Genomic DNA, 20,196 nt, shown 5'->3' on the forward strand with positions numbered 1-20,196 from the left:
CACACCGAGGGTGATAATCGTATTTCCCATCCAGTTGTTTGTGTTTAGTGATGTAATGTGTCTAAGCACCTAGACCGGAGCCTGTCACATAGTAAGTGACCCTTCTAACATGTCTGTATCGGAGCTAACCATCAGCATGATTAATTTTCAAATATTGAAAATGATCAGGGGCACCTGGGTGGCTCAGTCAACTAAGCGTCCTTGATTTTGGCTCAGGTCATGGTCTTGCGTTTTGTGGGTTTGAGCCCCGCAGCAGACTCTGTGCTGACAATGGAGCCTGCTTGGGATTTTTCTCTCTCCCTTTCTCTGCCCCTCCCCTAAATAAATAAACATTCTCTCTCTCAAAATAAATAAACATTTAAAAAATAATGATCACACAGGTCTCTCTGGGTCTCCGTTACTCCATCTTATAACTGTGTTATTAAATGCGAAGAGATGTGTGAGTCTCACAGTCCAATGTGTAATGCATATAACACATTTACCTAACAAATATTTACTGAGCACCTCTTACGTACCTGCCACCGCTTTGGTAGAAACACAGCAGTGAGGCTCCTGCCCCTTTTGGGGGCTCACAGACCAAGTGGAGGAAGAGAAAGTGACCTTGCAGCTAAGTGCAGGGGCTGCAAGAACAGAGAGCTGGCAGTCAGAGTAAGCTTTCCTGAGAGAGCGTTCCGAAGGATGAATAGGAGTTTGCCAGATGACAAGATGAAGGAGGGAACAGGTGTTCCCAGGAATGGGAGCAGCCTGTGTAAAATCCCCAGAAGTGAAAATAGTAGAGCACATGTGGGGACCTGGAAATTTCTGGCTGTCTGGAGGGCTGGTTTAAATGAAGACCAGAGAGGTTGGCAGGGGCTAGGTCATGAAATCATGTGCATAGCATAATGATGCATTTCTACATCATCCTCCAGGCTCTGGGAAAGGCACTGAGGGGGCTTCAGCAGAGGGTCAAGATCATGTTTACTGGGGGTAGACTCTGGGGAACGCTTCCTGAACCAGATGGGGCATAAGAAGGAAAACTTACATCCAGGGTTAGCATCCAGCTGAACACTCCTGTAGCATCACACCTGTTGTTAACATTTTGTAATATTCTGATTTGTGTCAATTTGCAGCCATCAGCTCCCCTGAGCCCCCTAAGTGCTCTCCACCTCCCATTACTGTCCTGTACACCTGGCCTCTTGCCCAGGATATTGACTTCCCCAGACCCAGCAACTAAATGGTTAACCACCTGGCACACCACTCTCATTGGTTGGTGCCCACCCCCCATAGCACTTGCTCAATATTTTTAATATCCCTCTGCTGTATACACCTTAGTCGAGTTCCAGTTCTAAGAAAACATTGTAGAACCTCGGATAGAGCAGGACCAGATCGGGAAACTTGGATCTTAGCCCAGTCCTTGTCCTCTTCCTGCTGGGTAAGCAGGTGAGACGGGGCCATCCTACACTGGCTGACACAGGCTTGGGAGTCAGGCCAACCTGGGGTCTAGAGCGCTTCCTGGCTATGTGGCTCTCTCTGTCTATTTAGTGGACATAATTATACTATCCCTTAGGGTTGTTTTCAGGAATAAATTAGATCATTTAAAAATCCTAGCAGTCATAGATGTTAGGTTTTTTAAATTTTATTTATCTATCTATTTATCTTGCAATAGGAATATTATATGCACATTCAAAAGATCTAAAAGGGCTGTATCAGTCAGAGTCCTGGCAGGAAGGGATATTTGCAAAGAGTTCAGCTGCAGACAGTTTCATGAAGCTACTGGATTTCCCCCCACCTTTATTGAGCTATAATTGACATATAACACTGTATACAAGGTGTTGATTTGCCTCACTTATATATTGCAAAATGATTACCACCCTAGCATTAGCTAACACCTCCATTGTGTCACATAATATTTAAGACCTACTCCCTTAGCAACTCTCAAGCATATAATACGCTACTGCTAACTATAATCACCATGCTCTATATCGGGTCCCCAGAACTTATTCGTCTTATAACTGGATGTTTATACCAGGTAGGCAGGAAGTTAACCAGGATATTGAGGTACCCGGGACCAGCAATGATGGGAAGCCATTAGTTCCCTGGGTCTGACAGAGCCAGGGGAGGAAATGGTGTTACATTAGAGCCGATGGGTGCGAGCTGTGGAGGAGAGAACCCCCCCTGAAGAGGAACAGGGAGCCGCTCCCTCTCCCTCCTCTAACCCTCGGCTGGTGCCCCCCATCAGCTAAACCCAGCTGGAAGCCAGAGAGCAAGGGCGCTGTGAATGCAGACCCTGGAGGAGGGTCACCCAGGGTGCGGAGCAGGGTGGAGAATGATGTGTGAGCTGAGGGGGGAGGAGATGAGGCAAAAGGAAAGTCCCCAGCTCAAATGAGTGTGTGTGTGTGTGTGTGTGTGTGTGCGCTCACGCATGTGTATCTTCCTCCCTTCCACCTCCCCCCACCCCCAGCCATCTAGTTCCCATCCCAGTAAGCAGCCTTTATGATGGATTTGTTATCTATCCTTCCAGAAATATTCCACATATAGAAGAGCAAACTCACTTGTTTGTTTACACAAGCGTTGCATACAATATATGTTAATTTACACCTTGCTCCATAACTTGACCTGTCAGGATTCACTCTGTTTTAAAGATCTATCTCATTCTTAGTCCTGGCTGCGTAAAGTCCTTCAGGTGGCCGTACCAGATCGTAGTTAACCAGGTCCCTACTGCTAGCTTTGGGTTTGTTTCCAGTCCTTTGCTGTTACAAACCATGTTGCCATAAATGCCTTTGCAATATGTCATTTCCAGCGTATCTGTTGGCCAGATTCCCAGAAGAGGAGTCACTGGCACTGAAAAGAGGTAGATGCCAAATTTCTAAAGGAAAAAGCTGAGCAGTTTGAAAGCTAAATACGAATATACAGAAACATAGAAAATTAAGTGTAAAATCTGTAGTAGTGCACTCCTTTAGTACACCCTCTGTGCGAGCCACTGCTGTGTATATTAATTCTAATTTTCGTAGCAACCCTAGGAGGTAGTAAGGGGTCTTAGCACCCAGTTTCAACATGTGGTGGTGGGGGGTGTGGTTCCCCCCGACGGCACCAAGCAGTTCACCGACACTAGCTGGGGCTCTGGGAATTCAGCTCAATTCTGACATTATCTACCGGGAGAAAGCATCAGAGCCTACAAGTCAAGGGTTCAGTCCTCCGAGATGGCATATCCCCCCATGCCATTTGCAACTCCAGGGTGTCACTGGGCTCCTGACTGACCAGCTGTAGGTAGGAGGTTCCAATGACCCCTTCTTTGAGTTCAATTAATTTGCTAGAGCGGCTTGCAGAACTCAGAGAAACAATTTATTTCTAGATTACCAGTTTCTAAGAGCTGTGCAGGGCTTCTGTGCCCTAACTGTGCCACTCTTCCTGTACCTTCACATATTCACCAACCCAGAAACTCTCTGAACACCATCCTTTTAGGTTTCTATGGAGGCTTCATTACATAGGCACAATTGATTAAATCATTGGCCATTGGTGATTGGTTCAGCCTCCAGCCCCTCTTCCTTCCCCTGAAATCACTGGGTGGGACTGAGAGTTCCAACCCTCCATTCTTGGTTGGTGCCCCTGGTAACCAGCCTCCATCATTAGGTGCTTTCCAAAAGTCACCTTCTTATCATAAACGCAGGTGTGGTGGGAAGGGGCTTGTTATGAATATCAAGACACCTGTTTCATTTTTATGACTCTGAAGTGATTTCAGGAACTGGAGACAAGAGACTGAATATTGTAACAAAAGGTTCTCCCATTGCTCTTATCACTCAGGAAATTCCAAGAGTTTTGGAAACCATGAGACAGGAACCATGAATGAAGATCAAATATATATGAGAAATATATTTTGGTCATCTGAGTGACCCTCAAGTTGACCCTTAAATAACAGGTGTTTGACCTGCACGGGTCCCCTGATACACGGGTTTTTTTCAAGAGATAAAGTACAGTAGTGGGAATGTATTTTCTCTTCTTTATGGTTTTCAATAACATTTCCTTTTCTCTAGATTAGTTGATTGAAAGAATACAGTATATAGTACAAATAACATACAAAATATGTGCTAATCAACTGCTTATATTGTCAGTAAAGCTTCTGATCAATATAGGCTATTAGTAGTTGAGTTTGTGGGGAGTCAGAAGTGATACTTGGATTTTTTACTGTATGGGGGTTGATGCACCTAACCCCTGCCTTGTTCAAGGGTCAGCTGTATTTCTTGTAAATCACAATATCATGATAGACATAGTCTTTTTTTTTAACTTTTTAAATGTTTTTATTTATTTTTGAGAGAGAGAGAGAGCGAGCGGGGGAGGGGCAGAGAGAGGGAGACACAGAATCCAAAGCAGGCTCCAGGCTGTAAGCTGTCCGCACAGAGCCCGACTGCAGGGCTCAAACTCACGAACCGCGAGATCATGACCTGAGCCGAAGTTGGACGCTTAACTGAATATTCCCGTGGGCCTTTGGACTGTAGGCCTCAGTTTCTCACTCCTGTTGGCCAGAGGCCGCCCTCAGTTCCTTGCCACTGGATGTCCCCGTCAATGCCAGCAAGAGAAGCTGCTAGCAAGAGAGAAGTCACTGTCTTCTAGAAACGAGTCACCTTTCCCAAGTTTTTTTTATTTAGGAGCCTAAGTCCAGCCCATGCACGAGGGGAGGGGACTAGACAAGGGTGTGAGTGCCAGGGGCCCTCTGAGAAATCTGCCTGCCACACTCATTGTTCTGAAGAAGAGACGGATGCACAGAGAAGTTAAGCAATTTTTCCAGGCCACACAGCCTCGTGTGTGAGTCAGGTTCAATCCCAGGCAGTGTGATTGCAGGTTCCACACTCTCAAGCGCTGTGCCCCAAAACCGAATCATTACTGTGTTCACGGCCCTGTTAAAAGCTGGGTTGTGCACAGGTTGCTCAGTGGATTCATGGTGCGGCAGCTTTAATATTACTGCTTTTATAATTTATAAAATGGCTTTCAAACCTGGTATAAACGTTTTAAAAAGGAAGTTTCTCTGTGCTGCTCCAAAGGTCTATCTGCCAGCCATGCAGAAGAGGCCACCCTGCGGGCAGCCAGGTTCCAGATTGGACTGCAGGACCCAGTCTTATCTGGGGGAGGGGTGCAAGACCCAGGTCCCCTCCCTGTCATTTCACTAGTTACCAAAGTGCAGCCACACCTCAGCCATACATAATGAGCCAGCAGTCCCCAGGCCCCGATGGACTAGCCTTTCTCTGGGGAAGTAGGGTTCTCACCGCCAGTAACTGCTGGCCCTGGGCCCTCTCGGAGGGGCACAGGGACTCGGGGCCTCACACTGCCCCTGGGGAAGAGGCTGGGTGGTGGTGGCCGCTGTGCCCTCCTGGAACGTGGGCTTGAACGGAGGCAGCACAGCGGACACGTGGGCCAGCAAAGGCTCTGGTGCCAGACGGCCCTGGACACAGTTCCAGCTGGCCCTGGCACTTCGAGCTACGAGCCTCAGGCAAATGACTTCTTGAGCCTGCGTTTCTTCCCCGCCTGCCCCCCCCCCCCCCCCCACCAAAGTGAGTTGTCTTTGAGGATGACAGGAGATCACACAAGTTGTTTTAGTTTCCTGTTCCTGCCATAACAGATTTCCACAGATTTGGGGCCTTAAAACAACACAGATTTATTCATTTACACTTCTGGAGGTCGAAGTCTGAAATCCGTCTCACCACACTACAGCCAAGGTCAGCACAGCTAATTCCTTCTCGAGGCTCCAGGGGAGAATCCAATTCCTTGGCTTTTCAGCTTCCAGTGGCTGCCCCATTCCTCACCTCATGGCCCCTCCATTTTCACATCACACCGCTCCAGTCTCTGCTTTTTTTTTTTTTAAGGTTATTTATTTATTTTGAGAGAGAGAGAGAGAGAGCAGAAGGGGCAGAGAGAGGGAGAGAAGGAATGGGGCTCGAACCCGTGAACCGGGAGATCATGACCTGAGCCAAAATCAAGACTCAGACGCTTAACTGGCTGAGCCACCCAGGCACCTCTCTCTTTTTTTTTTCATGTCCAGTCTCTGCTGCTGTCATCACCTCGCCTTCTCTCCTGCCATCCCACCTCCCTCTGCCTCCTCTTATAAGGACACTCGTGATCACCTTTAGGGCCTCCCTGGATAATCCAGGATAATCCCCACATCTCAAGATCCTTAATCACATCTGCAAAGCTCCTTTTGCCATATAAGGTCACATTCACAGGTTCCAGGGATTAGGACGGGGATTTCCTTGGGCCATTATTCAGCTGACCACATAGGTCAAATGTCTGGCACATAGCACTCAGTAAACAGCAACTCTTACTACTTTGCCTCTGCCTTCTAGGCTGGGGGCGGGGGTCACACACACCTGCTGGCATGCGGACAGAGGAGGCCTTCTTTCAGCAGGGGAGAAGGGTCGCTATAAAACGTGATCTGGGGGGCCCTGGGTGGCTCCGTGGGTCGAGCATCTCGGTTTCTGCTCAGGTCATGATCTCACAGCTCGTGGGTTCCAGCCTCCATCGGGCTCCGCCCTGATGTGTGGAGGAACCTGGTTGGGATTCTCTCTCGCTCTGCCCCTCCCCGGCTTGTGCTATCTTTCTTTCTCACAAAATAAATAAATTAAAAAAAAAAAAAACATAACGTGATCTGCAAGACCTCACGTCCACGGCCTGGGGATTCCAGGCTGGGTTTCCAAGGCAGGGGTATTCTCTGGGGCCCTGAGGAGGTGGCAGGTGTAGCTGCCCACTTCACCTGGAACAAAATCACTTTATGGAAAAGTTTCAAACTCTTGCATAGAGCCTCCGCTTCAAAATGCTTTGTTACATTAATTCACTCTATAATCCCAACAACCCAATGAAGTGAGGGCTATTCACGGCCCCATTTTACGGATGGAAAAACCAAAGCACAGAAAATTTAGTAAGTCATCCACAGTCCTACAACTGTGCTCCTACCCACCTCAAAATACCAAAATGTTGATGGCATTTTTTTCTTTTAAAAAAGGAAACCTGCCGATTTTCAGAACTTTTCTACAATGAAGTCATGTCGTTTTATACCCTTTAAAATTTTTTTTAAATCTTTATTTGAGAAAGAGAGAGAGAGAGCGTGAGCAAGGGAGGGGCAGAGAGAGAGGGACACACAGAATCTGAAACAGGCTCCAGGCTCTGAGATGTCAGCACAGAGTCCAACGCGAGGCTCGAACTCACGGACCATGAGATTATGACCTGAGCCGAAGTCGGAGGCTTAACTGCCTGAGCCACCCAGGCACCCCTGTACCTTTTATTTTTTTTATATAATATAAAAGTAACAAAAGACAAATTATGAACACGTTAACACGGTGGATGGGCTTTCTCCTACTCTGTTGACTTCTGTTTGCTCTGCTATCAGGACTTTTCAGTCTTGTCTGTCTCTCCTACCAGACTTGATTTCCTTTCCTTCTGGCTCAGCACTCATTTTAATAGCAATGAGCAAGGGAGTTAGGCTCTCTGTGACTCCGTTTTCTCATTTGTACAATGGTGGTAGTACCTAACTCAACAGGCGGCATGAACCCTTAGGTCATTTCCCATTTTTCTTATTAGAAGCAATGCGTATGTATAGATCTGTACATCAGCACGAAAACTGGGAAACTCTTAGAAGAAAGTACAGGAGTAAGCCTTTGTGACCATAAGTTAGACAAAGCCTTCTTGGATCTGACACCAAAAGCACACGCAACAAAAGAAAAAACAAAAACAAAACAGATACACTGGACTGCATTAAACTTAAAGACCTTTATGCTGCAGAGGATGATATCAAGAAAGTGGAAAGACGAGCCGCAGGTCGGAAAAATATTTGCAATACATGACTAGCACCATATCTGATAAGGGACTATATCTAGACTATATAAGGAACTTTAACTACTCAATAATAAAATAGACAAAAACCCAATTTAAAAAAGACAAAGGGTCCGAAGAGACGTTTCTCCTGAGAAGATCCACAAATGGCCGCGAAGCCTGTGAGTAGATGCTCAACATCATTAGCCATCAGGAAAATGCAGGTGGACATTTCCCCAATGGCTAATGATGCCTCCACCACCATCACCACTGTCACCACCACCTCACAAACCACGAGTATGAATAAAATTTAAAAGATGGGTATAATAACAAGTGTTAGCGAAGATGTGGAGAAATGGGAGCCCTCCTATGTTCCGGGGAGGATGTAAAATGGTGCAGCCACTGTGGAACCAGCCTGACGGTTCCTCAGCCGGAACATGGACTTAACACATGACCCAGAAACTCTGCTCCTCGGTGGGCACCCATGACACATGAAAACCTACAGACACACAAAAACTGGTACACCAATGTCCATACCGGTATTATTCACAGCAGGCAGAAGCAGAAACAACCCGAATGTCCATCAGCTAAAGAACAGGTAAACTCAATACAGTTGTTGCACACGGTAAAATAACATTTGTTGGTAGAAAGGATTGAAGTATGGGGGCGCCTGGGTGGCTCAGTCAGTTGAGCGTCCAACTCTTGATTGCGGCTCAAGTCATGATTCCAGGGTTGTGGGATCAAGCCCTGTGTTGGGCTCTGTGCTAAGTGTGGAGCCTGCTTGGGATTCTCTCTCTCTCTCTCTCTCTCTCTCTCTCTCTCTCTCTCTGTATGTGTGTGTGTGTGTGTTTGTCCCTGCACCACTCACATATGCTCTCTCTCTCTCAAAATAAAAATAAAATTAAAAAGAAGAAAGGATTAAAGTATGGACACAGGTACAGAATGGGTGAATCTTGGAACAGTGTTCGGAGGACATATCCTTCCACAAGAATGCATATTTACATCCCAATTTATTGGCAGTCCATAGAATTCTGGAAGAGAAATGCTGGGAAGCATTGTTATAATAACAGTTACAAAAACCATGATAATGAAAGCTAGTGTTTGTTAAATGCTCCGTCTATGCTCATTTCAGACTCTCAGTAATTTTGTGAAGTATTGTTATCCCCATTTCACAGTTGAGGAAACTGAGACCGGTGACCAAAGGTCAGATACCTCTAGTGTGATGGTGTTATTATTTAGACTGGAGCTTCTGCCCTTAACCCCTCTGGTGAGGGGGGCTTCCCGGAGGGACTTCGCCCCATTTGCCAAATGAAGCCCTGGGGCTGGGGTGGAGAGGGGAGGAAGTTCCCTCCTCTGTCAAGACTCGCTTACCCTGCCCCTGCCTACATCCTTGGGGGCTTCCTTCCAGGCAGCTCTCTGGACGGTGTTTGGACACCCCAGCTGTGGTTCCTCTCTGTGATTACTCTGACCATGATTGTTCTGGAGGAAGTGGCCACGGCCAGCCAGAGCTGTGGGCGAGGGGCTATTTTGGGAGAGGGCAGGGCAGTGGCATCTGAAGCATCCCCCGCCACAGGAAGACACTTGGCAGCATTGTCCCTGCCGGCCACCTCTGTGGCCTCCAGAGAGGCTGGCAGAGGTTTGAGCTGGAGACTCATTATCTGCCTCTGTCCTGCAGGCATACCAGAGGTTTTTTGTTCTGAAGTTTTTTTTTTTTCATTTTAAAAACGAAAAAAGTTTTAATTTTTTTTTTTTAAACAACTCAGCGGCACGTGGTACATCCAGGATTTTTAGGCTTCTCCAAAAAAGTATGCTTATTTATTTTATTAACAAGCACTGTATGGACTTCCTGCGTCCGGGTCACTGCTCTAAGGGCCAGATGACTGTCCGTTCATTTACTTCTTATATCATTTCTGCCTGGTAGTTGCTGTTATTATCACCATTTTACAGATGAGGAGACCGGGGTTCAGGGAGCTCAGACTTGCCAAAGATTGGTTGCAAGGGGGCAGTGCTAGGACCCCTCACCCAAGCTACCTAGCTGGAGTTTCTCTCTTCTTAGCGGCTCTCCCCAGCAGTTTAGAGGCTTTGCTCTGCATCTCTCTTCATCCATTGGTTTGCAGGGCTGTTGTGTGGTTGGCTTGGCATGGCTGCGTTAGGCTCAGGTGGCTGCTGGGTCCTATTGATCCCCATCTCTGGGCCCAGCACATGGAGGACCTGGCCCAGAGTTACTGGCAAGTGGCGGGGGGGGGGGGTGGGGGGAAGCTTGGTGTAATGGGTAAGAGCTCGGGCTGATTGACTTTCTAGCTGTGTGACCTTGAGAAAGTGACTCCACCTCTCTGAGGTCATTTGTGTAAAGCAACCATAGCACAGAGCTGGGCACAAGGGAGTCAACAAATAACAGATGTTAATAGTGTTACAAGTAGTCGTAGAAGAGACAGTTGTTGAGTGAATGCATTAAAACAGGGGTCAGTAAACCTTTTCTGTAAAAGAGCAGATGGTAAATAGTTTTGGCCTTGCAGGTCACACGGTCTCTGTGGCAACTGCTTAACTCTAGACAATGTGTCAACACATGGGTGTGGCTGGGTTCCAATAAAACATTATATGGACACTGAACTCTGAATTTCATGTAATTTTCATGTGTCAGAAAATATCACTCTTGTTTTGTTTTGTTTTTTCAACCATTCAAAAATATACAAACCAGTCTCTGTTCACGGGCAGCACTGGCTGGCCCGCTGCTGCAGTTTGCCGACCCCCCTGCACTAGAGCGTGAGCTCTGCAAGGGGTTTTTAGATGCTTGGTTTGCTCTTAGATCCACAGTACCCAGAATGGCTCCTAGGACTCAGTAGGCACTCCAGAAAGTTATATTAAGTGAATGAATCAATATATAGAAGTGGGTTTTGAGCTGGCCCTTTAAGACTGGGAGGGTGGACAGAGGGGAAGGAGCCTTCCAGGTGGGGGAACAGCCTGAACAAAGGCACAGAGTTGGGGATAATTCCAGCAGGTATCCCCCTTGGTCCATGAAGCCATCGATGCCTGGTGGAGACGACCGGGCAGCAAAGCTGACTTGTAGCCAGCAGTTAGGGAGCTAGGAGTGAGGAGAAGGAGCTGGGGTGCAGGGGATGCTCTCAGAAGCACTCTGTTGGGTTATCGCCCTGCCCCTGTCCCAGAACCACCAGCCTTATTTTTAACCCCGCTGACGAAAGATAATCCCAATGAAATCAAGAAGAGTGACTGATCCCTGCCCCTCCCCCTGCCCCAGTTTCTGCTGGTTCCCTTTCCCGTAGGTCAGAGCCATCCTTGGAGACCCTCCCCTAGTGGTCTCAGCCCAGACACAGTGAGTGGTCACAGGAGAAGAAACAGGTCCAGCATTTCCTTAGCAGGACCTGAACCCAGAGAAGGGATCCTGGTGCTTAAGGAGAAGCACTCAAGCAAGGCTCCCGGAGAGTTGAGCAGGCTGGGAGCTGCCCAGCATAGAGCTGGTTTCTCCGTCTGTCTGCCAGCACATGCTTCTTAGACTTCAGTGAGCAGTGGAAGCCTCTGGAGCACTTCTAAAACACGGGTTCCTGGGCTCCTCACCCTGAAGTTCTGACTCAGTAGGTCTGGGATGGAGCCCGCAAACCTGCATTTCTGATGAGCTCCCAGGTGATGAGGGGCCAGGAGGGTGATGGGCCACACTGTGAGTGGCCCTGACCTACAAGAGCCTCTGGGCAACAGCAGGCTCCCCGCCCTCACCCTGTGAGCTGCCAGGGCTGCGCTGAGACGGCAGCTGGTGATACGCTCATCAGGACGGCCTCAGCGGAGGATCTGGAGAGGCTGGAAGGCTGTGCTAAGTGCCTTGGGCTTTATTTTGAGCGTGGTAGGAAGCCTTGCAAAGATTTTAAGCAAGAGTTGAGGCCTCTGGACGTCTGGATTAAGCCAGCCCACGATGCCACTGTGATCAGTTGTAGGGAGCACACGGGGGCTTTGAGGAGCAGTGACGCAAGGAGGGAGAGGCTGTGGATGCTGGAGCTTTCGCAGGACTAGGAGAGGGGACTTGGTGAGTGATGGCCGTGGCTGCCGCAAGGAGCCGAGGAGGAGGGCGTGGGAGAACACGGGAGTGCCTGGCTTGAAGGGTGGCAGCCATTCCTGAGACCAGAGACCAAGGGGGTCAGCCGGCCAGACTGATGGACATGGGAAAGAGCAGCGAGCTTCCTGTGAACACAGCAGCCCTCACTGCCTTGGGCCGTGTGGCCGCCCCTTTCTCAACCCCTGTCTGGCTGCTCTGGGGGGTGTCCACGGTTGATCTCCCCAGATCTCCTGGGGCTCTCAGTGCAGGCTGCCTGTCTGGCCTTAGGAGGAGTCCTGCAGCACAGCTTCCCAGGGCACCAAGGAAACAAGCAAGCACCATCCAGCTTGCGTTACCAAAAAAGGACATTTTCTCTGTTTGAAGGTTTGCCCAGCACTTCCCCTCCTCCCCCGACCTGGGGTTTCAGGTTGCCAGGGAAGTGTTTCTGGAAAGTTTAGGAGTTTGAGTCACATGCATTCGTGCGCAGGCAAATATGAACCTGGGATATGCATGTACCACACTCAGTTTTGATGTCATAAACCTCATCTCCCTCCTTCTTCTCCTTCATCACCTCCTCCTCCACCATCACCTCCACCACCACCATCACCACCATTACTGCCACCTCCACTCAGTCACATCGTGGCCTAAACCCTTTCATATGTTGCCTCTTAAATCATGAGTTTTCACAGCAACTCCAAGAGGGGGAAATTATTATCTCCATTGTACAAATGAAGAAACTGAGGCACAGAGAGGCAGAGCAACTCACCCAAGGTCCTAGAGTCACGGTGGGATCAGGACTAGGGTGAAGTGATCAAGGTCGTGCAAAGTGCAGGGTCTGATCCAGTCTTTATCTAAATTTTGTTCACAACTTGTTCATCAAGGATTTTTTGGCATTATTTTTGACTTTTAAAATATTGCTTTAAAACATTGTCTTCTCTTGCTTGCTGAGTTTTTGGCATCCTCCTAAGTTTCAGCCCCAGCCTTGGCAGCATCCGAACTGGAATCCAAAGCTGTGCTCTTGACCGTTCCCTGTGCTGCCCCTCCACGCATACCTGTGCACATGTGTGAGTTCATTTAAGTGTTCATTTTCTTTAAAGTAAACTCTATGCCCAATGTGAGGCTCGAACTCGCAACCCCGAGATCAAGGGTCATAGGCTCTACTGACCAAGTCAGCCAGACATCCCATATTTAGGTATTCTTTTGTCAGTAAAGATTTTTTTTTTTTTTTTTAAAAATGTTTATTTATTATTGTGAGACAGAGACAGAGCGTGAGCAGGGGAAGGGCAGAGAGAAAGGGAGACACAGAATCTGAAGCAGGTTCCAGGCTCTGAGCTGTCAGCACAGAGCCCGATGCAGGGCTTGAGCTCACAAACTGCGAGATCATGACCTGAGCCAAAGTCGGACGCTTAACCGACCGAGCCACCCAGGCGCCCCTGTCAGTATAAACGCTATTGTGGCAAGGTGGCAAGGGCAGGGCTTGGAAATCACAGGGTTCTGGGTTTGAACTCCACTGTTCCCTACTGGGTGAGCGGACAGCCTGCAGTTAAAGGCACAGACCCTGGATCCCAGAATGTCTCGGTTCGAAATCTTGCTCTGTCACTTCCTGGCTGTAGAAGTTTGCCTTAGTTCCTTAAAGCCTTGTGCCCTGGATTTCTCCTCAGTAAAGAGGGGTGGTGGTATTAATATCTGCTACCCAGTGTTATTGGGGGATCAAATGAGTTGGTTTCTATAAAGCCCGTGGCATGTGGTAAATGCTTTGTAAGTATTAACTATTATTTTGCATCCTTGAGAAGATACCTCTTTGAGCCTCAGTTTCCCCATGTGTAAAGTGCAAACAGTAAAAACTACCTCCCAGACATTTTGAGGATTGAAGGGGATAACGTAGGTAAAGGGCCTGTCCTCCCTTATTCCAGGCCCAATTCTGTATACTGGAGATTGAGATGCAAAGACACACATCAGCTCCCTGAGGTGTGTCTCATCAGCAGATGTGGACACTCATTTGTTTAGTTCTCCAAAGCACTGAGCTCTTCCTCTTTCTCAGGGCCTTTGCACATGCTCTTTCTTCTTTCTGCCTTGTTGTGCCCACCTCTCCTGTTATGGGTCTAATTTATGTTTTTCTTCATCTCAGTAAATGTCACATTCTCAAAGAAACTTTCCCTGGTCCCACATCTGTCACCGATCCATTTGTCTTCCTGCTCTAGAATTTTTTTTTTTTTTTTTTTTTTTTTTTTAGTATATGTGCTGTACCTTTTCTGTATTTTCATGGCACTTCCTTCGTGGCACTTCTCACAACAGCAGTTAAGTTCTTTTTATTTAACTGCATTGTATTAAATACGTTTTGTTGTTTTGTTTACCTCCTTCCTGCCTCACTTGGCTGTGAGGGCAGGGACAGGGCTGGTCTTATCCTCAGGTCTCTGTCCTCAGTGCCCCGGGGTGGCACGTGTTCCAGAGTAGTGCTCGAGCACGAGCGCTGGGCCTTATTGCCTGGGTTCAAATTCCTAGCTCCTGCACTTAAGGACCCTGAGACCCAGGGCAAATTATTTAACCTGTCTGTGCCTCAGTTTTCTTTTCTGTAAAATAGGGAAAATAATAACAGCACCAGCTCCCTAAGGCATCATGATGATGACAGAAGATAATCTTGATAATTCCTTCAGAACTGTGTCTGGCCCACAATGGAGTTGTTATTTTAGTAGGTGCTTCTGCCTAGACTAACAGCTGAAAGGAACATCTCCCAGATCTCAGGTGTTAACACAATAAACATCTAAGGCTTCTTTAAATGTTCCACACTGAATGTTTAAATGTAATGGCTAAATGTTCCACATTCCAGTGTGGGACTGTGGGAAGGGAACTTCGCATTACCTATAATCATCTCTGGACCTCGGTTCCTTCCACTGTGTCTCTTAACATGGGGTTCACAGTGGGTTCTGTGGATGGAATTCAGGGAGTCTGTGAACCTGGATGCTGTCTCAGGTGAGATTCCCTAGAAGCAGAATCTGAGGTGGGGATTCTTGAGCAGATTATTTTTTTTAAGTGTTTATTTATTTTGAGAGAGAGAGCGTGTGTGCATACGCGAGCCGGGGAGGGGCACAGGGAGAGGGAAAAAGAGAATCCCAAGCACGCTCTGTGCTGTCAGCACCGAGCCCGACATGGGGCTCCATCTCAAGAACTGTGAGATATGATCTGAACCGAGATCAAGAGTTGGATGCTTAACCAACTGAGTCACCCAGGTGCCCCATGAGCAGATGATTTTTTGAGGGGATGCTTTCAGGAGAGGGGAGGGTGACAGAAACAGAGTAGGGTAGGGAACCCAACAAGGATGTAATCTTACCTGCAGTCCCGCCTCAGCCTGACCCCACGGCAGGGTGTGGGGGAGTGTTCTGTGGCTACCACAGAGTTGGTTCCTCCTGGGTCAAGAGGGGCCTGGTGGGTGTCATCAGTCATTAGTTGTGAGCCGCTTGGTTGGAGTGGGTGGCGATTTGACCTCCAGAGCAATGTGGCTTCTGCTGGGTGCAATTTTCTAGGACAGTAATGAGCCATTAGCAGCCTATACAGGAGCTAGGGGTGGGTGCCTTTGCCCAGCGAAGAGATCTGGGCAGAACGCCAAAAGTTTCTACAACAGAGAGGAAAATTATCTTATTTTTACTAACTTCTAACTGAAATTTAGCATTTGCTTCAAATTATGGAGGTAGGCAAAAAACCATAGTAGTACTAGAAATATCTGTGACTTGGGGCACCTGGGTGGCTTAGTCAGTTAAGCATCCGACTTTGGCTTAGATCATGATCTCATGGTCCATGAGTGTGAGTTCCGTGTTGGGCTCTGTGCTGACAGCTCAGAGCCTGGAGCCTCCTTCCGATTCTGTGTCTCCCTCTCTCTCTGCCCCTCCTCCTCTTGCACTCTCTCTGTCTCAAAAATAAAAATAAAAAATGAAGAAATATATGTGACTTTGTCACTGGTATAAATCACATATACTTTCACATTACATTATTATTGTTGCAGATATCTTCTTTTAAAACGGGATTTTATTTTTTTTAAGTAATTTCTGCTCCCAGTGTGGGGCTTGAACTCACAACCCAGAGATCAAGAGTCACACGCTCCACTGACTGAGCCAGTGCTCCTACTGCAGATATCTTTGAAATACCCTTTATGCTAATCTATACTTTAAAATGAGTGTAGTTAATACACTTGCTAGATATTTTGTTCAATATGTTAATGAGGAAGGACCCAGACATTATATTGCAAGTTTGTTCCTTTAAGTATTTCGGTAACAGTGTGTCAGTATAATTGCGTCCCTTTGTAATCCTATGTATTTTATGCATTTTAAAACATTATTCTGAGGAGGAGTCCATAAGTATCACCAGATGCCAAAGGGGTCTGGGACCCAAAAGAAGTTAAGTTCCCTGTTCTGGAGTGTTGGCTTTTCCTCCATCCAACCAGCACCAGGGCAAAAGGAGAGGATGTAGATTGCAGAAGAAGTTTTCATGGGCCCAGCCTGGAAACAGCATATGTCATGTCTTCCCACAGTGCGTTGGCCAGAACTCAGTTGCCTGACCACACTGATCGCAAGAGACATGTGGCCTATCTGTGTGCTCAGAAAGAAGAGGGAATGGTCTAGGGAGTGCACAGCAGTCTGGGCCACAGGGTTCGATACATATTCATTGACAGCCCGAGTGAATGAATGCTCTGGCCAGCCTAACTTTTGTGGGCAGAGGCCTGGTTTTCTGGAGGGATTCTGAGTCTCTACCATGTTGTCTCCGTAGGACAAGCCACGCCAAGGCCAAAGCTGAGGCAGCGGAACAGGCCGCCGTGGCTGCCAACCAGGAGTCCAGCATTGCCCGCACTTTGGCCAGGGAGCTGGCTCCAGACTTCTACCAGCCAGGTAGGGCCACCCAGGGAGGCGATGGGCAGGACAGGGTGAGGGGAGGCCCCCAGGGTTGGACCATTTTTCTTTTTGTTTGTTTGCTGGAAAGCTGAGATACCCAGGTGGGTTCACAAATGTCTGTGAGTCCAAGAACAGGGGATTGTGAAAGCATGGGATAGAGTGACGACCCATGCTGAGGTCGTGGTGGGTCGAGGCTCCCAGCTGCACATTGGCCCCACTCCTGGCTGCCTCCTCTCTCTGCTGCAGGCAGGGCAGTTGAGCTGATGAAGCGAGGTGAAGGGAGAGGTCTCTGTGGAGGAGGAGGCGTTAAACCCTCCCACTCTTGCACATCACTTTCAGTTTAATCGAGTGCTGCCCATGTGTCAGGCACTGTGCTGGGCTCTGGGGTACAAAGCCGGGATCCAGAATCTAGAGGAGCATTGAATCCTGAAGACAGCATATCAGGGCGTGAGGCATGTATTCACGTCCTGACTCCACCGCTAACCAGCTCAGAGACCTTGTTCAATTCCTTCACCTCTGTAAACCTGTTTTCTGATCTGTAAAATGGGAGTAAGAATAATACTTTTTGGGCAGCAGATTAAATGCACGTCAGGTGAAGAGCACACGGCCTAGTCCATGCAAGCTCTCAATAACTGTTGGTGTTGGCTGTCGTCTCCCTTTCACGATTAAATTCCACACAGAGTACGTTCTGTGTGGTTGGAACGGGGGCTCTGGGAGCTCATAGGGAGCACATAACCCAGGGAGTTACATCTCCAGGCAGGGCGGTGTTAGAGAAGGCTGCCCTCGGATCAGTGGGTCTCAAACGTCACAGAACACTGGGCCCACCCCGAGGTTTTGATTCGGTAGGTCTGGAATAGAGCCCATGAATGTGATTTTCTAACAAGGATTGGGAAGTGCCAGTGCTGCTGGTTTGGAACCACTCGTTGAGAATCACTGCACCACGTAGTGCTGTGTGGGACCGGCACATCAAGAGGAAGGGACTGTGGGCGCAAAGGCACAGAAACGGAAAGGAGTGGCAGGCGAGGAAGCTGGATGGTAAAACAAGCAGCAGAGGTGGTGGGAAATGCGGCTGCGGAGTAAGGATTCTGCAGCCCCTGACTCAGATACAGACTTGGCGCCTGGGCAGAGCAGTGGGAGCCCGGGGGGTGGGCGACCGTTCTCTGCCTTGAAGGGCTTTATGGCAAGTGGCACGATTAAACTTGTATTTTCTGAATGTTATTCTGGCTGTAGCAAGGAGACCACTGGGGACTGGCTGGGGGACCTTGGAGCCCAGACTTGTAAGTTGCCTCCCGTCACAGCGCTCCCCCTGCTGGTCCCAGGAAGAACGACACCTCCCAGCCCCAATTTCACCTGTGCCAGGTCCTGAGCTTTGCATTTTACATGCATTTTTCAATTAATGCTTGCATTAGTATTTGTACTACAAGTACTTAATAACTACAAGTACTACAACTTAATAACTACAAGTACTTAATACTTGCATTAGTATTTGTGAAATAGGTATGATTAGGCCATTTTTCAGATAAGGGAGTGGAAAGAAACCAGTGCCACAGTTAAGAACATAAACTCTGGAGCCATTCGGACTGGGTCTGGGCCTGCCTCTGCCCTTTGTCAGCCTGGTGACTTGGGGCAAGCGATGCCACCTCTCCGAGCCTCCCTTTCTTTCATCTGTAAAAATGAGGCTAATAGCCCAGAGCTCATAGCGTTGTTAAAACACCTCAACAAGCTACTGTTTGGAAATTGCTTGGCACACTGCTGGGCACAGGCCAGGTGGTAGGAAGCTGCTGGCTGAGTAAATAAAGGAGGCTGGGGTTAAATGGCTTGCCCAGGGTCATCATTATTGGGACCGGGGTTCGAGGCCAGCCTCGCCGGTTGTTCCCGGCAGGTCCGGAGTATCAGAAGCGTCGGCTGCTGCAGGAGATCCTGGAGAACTCGGAGAGCCTGCTCGAGCCCCCGGAGCGGGGCCCAGGGGCCGCGGGCCCCCAGCAGCGGACCCGCGAGAGCCCGCAGCTGCACGAGCACGAGCCCCCCGGGCCCGAGGGCGGCCCCCCGTCGCCGGCCGGGACGCCCCCGCAGCCCAAGCGGCCCCGACCGGGGGCCACCAAGGACCGCACGGCGAGCCCGGGCGCCTGGAACGGGGAGCCGGGCGCCGAGGGCGCGGGCCGCCGCAGCCCCGCGCGGCCGGCCACCGATCACATGGCCATCGAGGCGCTGCAGCCGCCGCCCGCGCCGTCGCGCGAGCCCGAGGTGGCGCTGTACCGGGGCTACCACAGCTACGCCGTGCGCACCGCGCCGCCCGCGCCGCCGCCCTTCGAGGACGAGCCTGAGCCCGAGGCCTCCGGGCCCGACTCCGCGCCGCCGTCGCCGGCCGCTGCCCCAGTGCGGGCCCCCGAGCCCGCGCCCAACTCCCCCGCCAAGCTGGAGCCCAAGCCCATCGTCCCCAAAGCCGAGCCCAAGGCCAAGGCCCGCAAGACCGAGGCCCGAGGGCTGACCAAGGCGGGGGCCAAGAAGAAGGCTCGGAAGGAGGCGGCGCAGGCAGCGGAGGCCGAGGTGGAGGTGGAGGAGGTGAGTGAAGCTTGTGGCAGAAGGAGGTGTCCCACGTGGGGTCCCCCAGGGTGGCTGGGCTCCAGGAGGGATTCCAGTGAGGATGATTTGGGGATGGGAAGGGTGAGCGCACAGAATAGGTCAGGGAAATCCCCAGCAGGGATGTGGGCTTAGTCAAGTGTAGCCTGATCCCTGGGGGCATGGGGAAGGTAACTTTCACTGCAGAGTCCCGCACCTTGGGGCAGGGGACAGGCCTTTCCCTCTGGTCCCTCTGGTCAGAGGCAGTGCTTTGGGGAAGGGGGTGCTGGGAGCCCTAGGCAGCTGGGGATGGGCAGGGAGTGAGTGCATCTGCGGGACCAGGGCTATCTGAGCTGAGCACCAGCAGCATCTGCTACAGGGTGTAGCAGGGAGGGCTTCCTGGCAGTGGAGGAAGGGCCCAGTAGGGCTTATTAGAAGGGGCTGGGAGCTGCAAACTCAGGGACCAGAATGAAGCTAGGTCTGTGGGACCCATGGATGCGGCCCAGGGGGGATTCGCAGAAAGGAAGGCGTGTTCCTGGCTTCCAGTTCCAGTGCTGCCCACTGTTGTGCTTTGCGACCTGGACCCTAAATGGTTTGGTTAATTATTTCCCAGAATCCTTCCAGCCCTGATGGTCTGCTGTCCAGTTGCCCGACACAGCAGTGAGCAAAATGTGGGGTGCTCAGAGGAGGGTTCTTCCGAAGGTTCCTGTTCCTCTGTCCAGCTTTGTAGGGACTTGGGCAGGGGGTGTTTCAGAGGCCATGGGAACTCAGGCAGCTTCTCTCCACTGCTCCCAGGTCCCCAACACTGTCCTCATCTGCATGGTGATCCTGCTTAACATCGGCCTGGCCATCCTCTTCGTTCACCTCCTGACCTGACCCTTGTCTAACAGGTGGGTCTACCAGGGGGTGGGAGCCTGTGGAGAGCTCTCGGCACCAGGGTGA

General features: G+C 49.7%; 1 protein-coding gene across 1 annotated transcript in view; it reads left to right on the forward strand.

Annotated features, from left to right (window-relative positions):
• Positions 1-20,196, forward strand: part of JPH2 (junctophilin 2) — a 72,524-nt gene that overhangs the window by 46,299 nt on the left and 6,029 nt on the right. Inside the window, exons 3-5 of the mRNA XM_023251216.2 lie at positions 16,574-16,692; positions 18,578-19,257; positions 20,050-20,144. Coding sequence (XP_023106984.2) covers positions 16,574-16,692; positions 18,578-19,257; positions 20,050-20,130 — 880 coding nt within the window. The 3' untranslated portion in view covers positions 20,131-20,144. The remainder of the gene's footprint in view (positions 1-16,573; positions 16,693-18,577; positions 19,258-20,049; positions 20,145-20,196) is intronic.

Source organism: Felis catus, chromosome A3, assembly GCF_018350175.1.
Source record: "Felis catus isolate Fca126 chromosome A3, F.catus_Fca126_mat1.0, whole genome shotgun sequence".
Taxonomy (NCBI): domain Eukaryota; kingdom Metazoa; phylum Chordata; class Mammalia; order Carnivora; family Felidae; genus Felis; species Felis catus.